Here is a 9,604-nt window from a genome sequence, read left to right on the forward strand (position 1 = left end):
TAAATGCTCATAAATATATATATGCATATACATATTTTTACAAATATATGTATATGTATGTGTGTGTAAAATACATGCAAACACCCCTAATGTAGATTTTAAGTCAAAATGTGTGTCTCTAACCATGTTGGCACTAGCAACTGGGATTTCATTCCATATCATGTGGCTGATGGGGAAGGCACATTGAAATCGAGCTGTTAAGCACACTATCTCCATTTTTTATTTCACTGGAGTATGTTTGCTGTATTTTTAAAAGAGCATGGGAAAGCCCAAGAGATGAATTCTGCTCTGAAATTGCTATTTGCTGACATAGAAATAACTGTAAAAATACAAGCAGAGAAAAATACAGTATAGCAATATATTTTCATTTATTTGGGGGAAAAGTAGTTCTAAAGAAGAATTATAGTGTCTTCTGAATGATAAAGCAGTATAACTAGCATTAAACACAGCTGAAATTTTGTAATGACCAAAGCTCAGCTCATCCAAATCCCCAATAGCATTAGCTCCCTAGAATTGAGCTGTAAATTTGATTAGCCTTACAACAGATATGAGACACAAATGTTCTTCCTTATATAGTCATACTAAGTGACTGCAAAAGAAAATGACAACTCATTGTAGAGCATCCTTTTTAAGCTTTTTTTGACCAACCTTTTTCAGCTAGGCAGGAACTCCGCCTCGACCAGCTTTCAAAACTACATGTAAGCACAGAGTAATTTTATGAATACTGATATAACATAAGGGTTACATATCTTTCTAAAGGTGGAGGGAGGAATGAACAGCTACACTTTTCCTATGAAGGATACAACAGCTTTTCTTCATATTTTAGTTCTCCTGATTGGCATTTTCTACATCGCCGAATTTTAGCTTCTGTCCATGCTTGTTTTATTTCATACTTTTTTTTTCCTTATTATTATTTTCATCACCTTTGCACTTTTTTTTGACATAAAATTTGATGCTTTACCTCCTGGTCTCCTCCAATTTCACATGGAACTGATCCAAGTATTGGATAACAGATTTTCTTTAAACAAGCTAAACATTGTAGAGGCCTCTCACGGCTGATTTCTAGATCTGAGAGTTAGGCACTAGAAGGAACAGTAAATTATGAGATCTCAAAGTTTTCAAAGTCGACAGAGTTGCACAACTTCTCTGGTTAGCTGATAATATGCAACCCAATGTCTAGTGCTGCCGTCAAGGTAGGCCACAGAGGGTTTCGGCAGTGCTGAGAGCAGGGTAGGAGAGGTCAGGATTGCCCAGGCTTCTCGAGTTATTACAGTCCTGGAGGCTGGGATGTCTGTGCTTGTTCCCATGACAGAGGAAGATTTGTGTGTTGGTGGTGTCACATCACAAACACAACAGCTCACACAACAGGCACATTGAACCTGGTGATAAAAGAGGTCCCAAAGCACTGCTAAGCCTTTGAGGTGCATGGTTCCTCCAACTGGGAGGCTGAATTGCTGTCCTGCTTCTGGTCAGTGAGACACAAATCAGAGCAAGCCACCGCATCTGTCATGGGATGTCCCGGAGCAGGAGATGGGATGTCCCGGAGCAGGAGGGGAACAACAGCTTGGATGCACGAGTCCTGTACGGGGAAGCGTTAGGCGGGAGCCAGAAGAATGAATCTCCCACTCAGTGGAGGAGATTAACTGCTCTGATGGTCTGAATTACCTGTCTAAGCAGTCACTGCTCTCTGCAGTGCTTACTTGCATATGGTCTTGCTTTTTGGGATGAATGACCCAGCCCAGAAGGAGGAGGTTACCAAGTTAGGCAATAAAAAAGTCACCCCACGTGCGAGTAGGAGAAAAGCAGGAGCCCTGTTTGAGCCCCGCTGGTAGTCCCACAATGTGGTCCATGTTCAGTGTCTGCAGGAGTGGGATCCTACTTACCTTTTCTCATGGTTGGTATATTTACTGTTGTAAAAGTCCGTGTTTCAGGGAATGGCATTGCCTGGATTTATATGCGCGGATATTCTCCGTAACAATGTTTTGTTCTGATTTTGCCTTGGCTTTTGTGTCTTTGAAATATAGTTTAGTTTTTGTAAAACTGTAACTGTAATTGTTATTAATTTATTGTGGTTTTAGTTTCATTTATTTCATTAAGTTATTCTGATAATACATTTTTGGCATAGCTTTATATTCCAATCTCCTGCTTTTCATTGTTGTTTGGACACAGTCCCATTTGGAGTAAATTTCTAAAATGAACTGTAATTCACTGATGAATCACACTACTCCTAAAAAAATAAAAGAAAATGTAAGAATGATTTATTAGTTCTGGAGACAAATTTCTAACAATAATAAAACCACAGGTATATACAAATGGAAAATAAGAAACAGTTTTACAGTAATGAGAAATGGAAACATGAGAAAAGTACAGTTATGGATTTTGAGCTTCAGTGGTCCTTTTTATTTTTTAATTAGATATTTTATGCAGCAATTGTTTTACAAATTCTTATTTGGCCTTACTAATGGAGATTTCACGATATTCGTTTTACTGTGCAGCCCAGCTGAGAATGAGGTTGTGCTCAGCCACTCGCTGCTTGTATAGGGGAGGAAATGGGAACTATTTTTTTCCTCCTACTTGGCATTTCTTAGGACCTGGAGGCTAGGACCTGGAGGCTTATGCTATATCTCTAGCATATTGGGAATGAAACCTTTGTTTAATGAGGGTGGTTCAATTTATCTGATAATCCCCATGAACTACACGGAGCTGGTGACTCAGGATATAAGTTTTGAGGGAGCTGGTGACTCAGGATAAAGTTTGGAGAGATCTGTGTGCTTGTGCCTGCAGTCCTGCTCCCTCCTCCAACATGGGTAACGCGGCTTCGGCTTGAAAGTGCCTGGCCTTATGCAGATGCAAAAAGAGACAGTTTGTATTCTGGAGTTCACACATTGTCCTCGTGTCTCCAGTGCAAATGCAGCATGCTGGATGGCACTGGCCAGTGTGTGACCAGTTGGATCACTCTAATCTAAAATTAATGAGAATTAGAGGCAGCAAGGAAGAGAGTGGCAGACCGTTAAATAACTTCCCTGAGGTAACATTGCAGCTTCATAGAAAAGTAAGGATTAATACTAAGATCTTCTGGGCCTCTGCCTGGTGCTTCTCTGCTGCGTCGTTTCTTCTCCCAGCTCAGGACAGCCCCACGGCTTCCCTTGCACGATGGGCAAGTCTGCCGTCCCTTGGGCCTCAGTGTCTCCTTACTCGCAGCGAGCATTTCCCAAATCCACAAATGCCAGGATAGCTTTTTGCTCAAACCAACACGATCACCCGTCACAGCTTTGGCAGTAGGACCCCTGAACTTGGTGCAAGCCCTTATTGTAAGTTGCCTAGTATAAAGGCTTGCAAGGATTTGCCTCCATAGAAGCAACATGAAGTTGCTTCAGTATTGGAAAATATTTCCTCTGCACCAGCAGTTGTGACTTTCCAACCAAAGCAGTTGGGCTTCCTGATAGTTTTATGGCTTCACAGGAACTGCTGAAATAGGCTAGCTCTTCAAACACCTGTTGAAGAGTCCTTATTAAAGTCCTCATACATTACTGAATGTAAGGACAACACAACTCAAGACCCTCTGACAGAGATGGGAAATGGCTCGGCCTCTTTGGCAAGAACTATTTTTCTTCTCCTTCAGTTTAGAGTCTCAGACTAGCTTTAACAATCTGTGGTTTTGTTCTTTATTTAATATTGTTGTAATTAATTACATTTATAGACAAACTGCCAAATTGTAAAGAACAATGTTATTGTTGTTATTAGTGAGAGCAACTTTTAGCAATGTCCATGCTGCAGCTGGCTGTGAGCGCAGCTGGTGCTGCTCGCACTATGGCAGGGAAGTATTTCTCCTCGCTTGAGAACTCCTCCTTTGCCCAGGCAGACGCTGATGGAGCGGGGATCTAATTTCAGAGAAGCACCCTGAGGAGGTAGCCAAATCCAATCCAGATTGCTCTCTTGGTGGGAATCACCTGCAACAAAAGCGACATAGGCATCAAACATCTTGCCCGTAGTCACCTCCGCTCTTTCCCCAACTGCCAGACAAAACACTGCAAAGACCTTTGCTTGCTACTAAATATTTCTCTGTGTCTTCACATCATACCACCAAGCCCTGAATTTAGACAGGATTTTAAAGAACCATACAGAGTCCCTGCTTTGGAAAGAGCCTTATCTTTCCTTGGACTGGCTTATTTTCTTCCTTCCTCCTCTCAAATGTACATGCAGTAGGGAACCGCAATCTTCACTTCAGTAGTACGGAGGACATCATGAATGTGTGGATCTGGGATTTCTTTCTGTGGGATACACATCCCAGTTCCCTATGTTACTTGGCTTCAACTGATTTCCTCACTTTCTTGTCAAGAACTCCTCTCACTGATTTCTGCCCCAGAAGAAAGTAGACACCTTCCCTTGCTGGGAGGAGGTGAGAGAAAGAGCTTATAGCTGCCCAGTCCTTCCAAAGATATACATTCACCCTGCACATAAAACTTTTTCAGATTCGAAATGGGTAAACATTTACTACAGTAAATTGCTTTCATGGCACTGATATAAGGTTTTATAAAGATCTTAGCAGCAGCACTTTAAATACACACTAAACCTCATTAATCACTTGCCGTATTTATCACATCTGTGATATTTCATTATCACAGATGATAATGCCATCATACCCTTGCAACAAGTCACCACCAGATTCCTTGGAGGCCAAAACCCACCTTCCCACCAGCATCAAACCCGAAACGTTCATCAAATTTTGCTCCGCTGCTTCCTTTCATGTCCAGGCCTTTGGTCTCCATTTCTCTGCAGTTCTATGAAAGTGTTTTTCACACAGTGGTGTCACTCCTGAGGAAGGTAGGGGAACTGGAGGCAACGTTATCAGACTCATCCTTAAGCTACATTCCACTGCGACAAGGTCTCTCTGAAGCCCCTCGCTCAAATTTTGCCTAGAGACATTTTACCCTTTCTCATTATCCAAGTTACCCATTAATCCTACAGTTCTTCTCAAACCTTATTCCGGTCATGAAGAACAACTTTGCACTCGTTAAATAGCAGTAGACTGTTAGCCTTCTATTTGTGCAGACCAAAATCCTTCCAGTAATCCCCTATATAGTTCTTCTCCTTGGCTGAGAAGATAAAGGTGATACGCTTTCTATTCTGAAATTTTTTTAATGGATCTTAGCTTAGATATGCCTCTTTGACAGTCATGCATGTAAAAATAGTGAAGTCCACGCCTCAGTGACCTCCTCTGGATGTATTAAGATATTAAAGTTAAGCATATGCGGTAAGTGTTTGCAGGACTGAGACTGTGGGGACTTAGTACACCACATTCACAGTGATAACTTGCCTTACTACTTTAGAGGGTTCTAATTTAGGATTCAAACCACAGGCTCATGAAAGGGTGTTACATACAAAGCAAAAGATTTTTTCACTAGATATGATTCACTAACATTCACTAATGTGGGCAGTAAGCCAATGGATCGATGTTTGGCTGAACAAATGTATTTATCCTATCATAAACTCTAACCGTCAGAAAAACAAGAAGGCCTGGAACCATTCTGCTTTGCAGAAGACCTGGCATCTAGCCCTGGGGGTCTCAGTGGTTAATAATGCTGTGGAATCACAACACTGAGATTACAACTGTGCTGTGGAAGTTTGATATTCATATTGTTCAATGGCACCATCTTGAGTCAACTGCAAAACTAATTATTAACTGAATCTAATATGAGGTCGTGTTCATCTAGCCTTTGACAAAGAAATGGTATCAGTACATGGTTGTACATGAACTTACACAGTATGTGACACGATCTCAGGAAATCTACTATTGCAGGAGAAATATCAAGAATATGGGCCCCCCAAAAAAGGGAAAAAAATCTATACATTTTTATCTGTCTTAAACTGAGAAGATATTATCGTCTGAGAGAGAAGAATATTGATTACAGACAGTCCTTTCTGGAAAAGTCTTTTTTAGTTTGTTTTTCTGAGAGGGATGATTGTTTTGTTTAATTATTTGAGCAGTAATATGTAGATCAAAATTAATGTAAAAATACTTTTTCAGGTTATTTCTTCTTTTTGGAAATACAGAAATATCATGACGAGACCAAACCATACCGTATTCTGTCCATATTCATGCATATTCTGGCTCAGAAAAGCCCCATAAATCAAATACCAATTGTAAAAGTTTGTAATTAACTTTTGTTGCTTTGAAAATAGTATTCACTGCCCCAATTCCTGGTCTTTCTTTAAAACTAGAAGTATTCATAAAACCCATTTAACCTAATTAGGATTAAAGCCCATCCTCTTTTTAGGTGGTAGTAGCACAGATATTTGTGGACATCTAATACCATAAATAAACGTTTATTCCTATCACCTTTCTGGTCTGTACGCCACTTTTAGCTCAGAATAAAATTACTGGAACATTTGTTTTAAAACCTGCAAGGCAGAATCTGAAGAAACTGCTTTAGCTATAAATTTACTTGACATTTACAGCTAATTGCCCAGCCAGCTCCTCCCCATCTTCTTGTTTATTTCTTCCCGTGTGCATGCTTGCTTGCAAAACACAAATGGTTATATATAGGCACTTTATTCTTACAGTTAAACCTAAGAGGACTTCATCAACCTGAATCTAAGAAGAGTTTTTTGATCCTTCCAAGGCTGACGAGTATTTCACGGCTTGTGTTTCCTTTTCAGCTGACCCCCTGGTTGGAAGTATTGCCACTCAGTATATGACTAACAGAGCAGAGCATGACAGAATGGCCAGACAGTGGACCAAGCGATACGCTACATAGGAATCTACTCTAGAATATGCTGGACCTGTGCAAGCACATTCACTAAGTGCATCAATAGCCCTTCCCTTCATTCTTATTTTTTATTAAATTTTGAACCATTTTGTGACAAAAGGTTGTCCTTACTTTCTTTTTGTTTTTATTTTTATTTTTATTTGTTTGGGGGTTTTTTGTTTGTTTGTTCTGTTAACTTGAAAGCTGTTTCCCTCAGATGTAGACAGGGAATTTTGGTTATCAGTGCAAAGAATGTTGGATCTGTAATAGTATAGAGCTTTGTCACAAAGCTTTGTATTAATGTGTGTTTTTTTTTCCTTTCATGTGTTTTTTGGGAAAACAAACAAATTCAGAATTATATCTCGTTTCTACTTAAATGTAGTGTTTAGGGTTATTTTTTTGTACTGAAGTCTTTAATGGTGGGTGCATGCTACTGGGAACAAGTTTTGTATAAAAGCTTAAAATCAAGAATCACTGTGCATTACTAAGACTGTGTTTATCACTAGCCTTCTGTTTCCCACACAAAAGGCTATTGCGTTGAACAAATTAATATGTATTTTGATTTACTTAAAAAAAAAAAGTGCTTGTAAATTTCTTAGGGACCTGCCACTTTTGACTGTGGATCAGTTGATGTACACTTGTATTATTAAAGCACTCAATAAAACACTGTGGCTGATAAATGCAGTTTTTGCAAGACGATCCTTTTGCGTTTATGCAGTGTAGACTAGCCTAGCTCTGTGTGCTGTTGTCCTCACATAATACAACTGCAGGTCAAGCAACTATTTTTAGACCTGAACTATTCATTTCTTCTCAACAATACATTTCTTAACACAGAACTCCTCAATGGGTACATCTTTCGTATACAAACATCTTCAAAATTTTAAGGCCATGCTTTCACACACTGGTGCTCTCAGATACTCTGAAGCCTCTTTCTGCATCTTTTATATTATGGCTTCACTATATCCATCTTCTTATATCTAAAATAGTTAGCTGTAAAAAATATCATTACAATGAAAGCAGAATATGGGATGAAGATTTTATTCAGCAGGCCTCGTTTTGGCTTTCTCCAACATCTTTAATTGTAAAAGCAACTGTTATTTAAAAAAATAAATGAAGGTTTTTGATGGAAAATTGAGCCCATTGCACCAATCATTCCCAGCACGTTCAATGGCAAGGGTATTTCTATTCAGATTTGACCTTCAGGCTAATTTTAGATATGCAGCCATAGAAGGAAAACTTCTACTTGGCTAAGGGAATGTGTGGGTGTTGTGATTTGGAAAATATATACTGTGATGCTAATATCTAAATGTTCTTTGTGTTGCAAAGGCATACTGGAAAATCTCTGTCTCATATAATTAAATGCAACAGATGCTGTATACAGTGGTTGCCTACCCTCTCCCTCTCTCCTTGTTCTCTTATGTTCAGTAAGCGAAGACTTCAAAAAGTCAGGCTAAAATAGAGACGGCATAAAGATACACGGAGACCCAATCTCAATACACTCCAACCCAACTCCCAGCTGTCCTGAAAACTAAAAAAAAAATCAATGTGATCTCAGAGGTCCCCTACGCCACTATGTTACACAGCTCTTCCAGGCTGTTTGGTTTTTCCTTCAGCCATTTGCTAATAATGGAACAACTCATCTCAACGACAGGTGAGTTGTCCTCTGTACGAAGAGCAGCTGAACAGCGGCTTTGTCGTAGACGGTATAAAACCACTGCTCTGAGAAGCCTGGGGATCTCAAAAAATAGTGTGTGTTGTGATCAAAGTAGATGGAGAGTCTTCTGGTGTCTGCAGAAACCAACTGTTTATAAGTCTGGCCATATAACATTTTGAGGCTGGCAGATCCCAAATGCTGATGAGAAAGAATAGTAACAATTTTTTTAAAAAACGACCCAACCCTCTGCAAAAACCCAGACTCCACTGATCCAGAACACCTTCTCGAGGACATCTATTATATATATTTCCCTCAGAAGTTGCTTCCGCCTTACAACCTACCATAACATACTCCCACAGTTGAAGGGAACCTATCTGCTGAAAAAATACAACAGAGAAGCAAAAAGATTAAAAGGAAAACCATATTTTGCCCAGTACAGTAACTGCATTACTTCCCTTATCCTATCTGCTAAAGAGATTCATGCCATGAAAGATCTGTATCCCTTGAGACAACAATTATTGCCCAGTTTCAGATATTTCCCATGAACTGCTTTAAGTGCCTGCCATTCTGCAGCCTTTATTTACTCTTACCTGAACAGAATGCATTAATTTCCCACTTATATTTCCCTGAAATACAGACAAACATTTTAAATCCATTTTAAAATAAAATAAGTCTTTAATTCCTACTACCATCTTTTTTTTTTTTGGCCAAAAAAACCCCAAAAAGCAATATAAACAGACAAGCCTAATGTATCACTAACGAAGACGTAACTGAAAGACAGTTGAGGTACCTTAGTGGAGGAAGCACAGAATTCTTAATAAATGTCTATTCTCAGTCCATCAGCTTTAGCTTGCCTTCCTTACTGATCAAAGCTGCACAGTTTGAATCTACAGGTGACTTGCCCTCTGAATGAAGCTGAACAGTGGCTTTGTCATAGATAATATAAAACTACTGCCTTAAGAACCATGGGGATCTCAAAGAAACAATCAGAAAGGATCAACTTATGTTGATTAAAGCAGATGCAGTCTCCTCTGGTGTCTGCAGATGTCAACTGTTTGCAAGTCTGGCCATAAAACATTCTCCTCTATTTGCAAATCTTCTCTATTTGCCTCCCAAGTAGTTCTTTTTCTTCATCTGCTAAACCTGGGAAATCTGAAGCATTATTTGAAACCTGCTGTTGTCGCTGAGAAGGAGAAATGAG

General features: G+C 39.4%; 1 protein-coding gene across 4 annotated transcripts in view; it reads left to right on the forward strand.

Moving 5' to 3' along the window:
• The window catches only part of LOC104142724 (ubiquitin-conjugating enzyme E2 E2), a 213,326-nt gene extending 205,053 nt beyond the window's left edge, over positions 1-8,273 (forward strand). For 2 of the 4 annotated variants that reach the window (XM_068935418.1, XM_068935416.1), the window contains exon 6: positions 6,565-7,426. In XM_068935418.1, the coding sequence (XP_068791519.1) occupies positions 6,565-6,593 (29 nt within the window). In that variant the 3' untranslated portion in view covers positions 6,594-7,426. Of the gene's footprint in view, positions 1-6,564 lie in introns of all 4 variants that reach the window. The other 2 variants (XM_068935414.1, XM_068935415.1) reach the window with 2 other exon arrangements.
• The last annotated feature ends 1,331 nt before the right edge of the window (positions 8,274-9,604 follow it).

This window comes from Struthio camelus, chromosome 2 (assembly GCF_040807025.1).
Source record: "Struthio camelus isolate bStrCam1 chromosome 2, bStrCam1.hap1, whole genome shotgun sequence".
In the NCBI taxonomy this organism is placed as follows: Eukaryota; Metazoa; Chordata; class Aves; order Struthioniformes; family Struthionidae; genus Struthio; species Struthio camelus.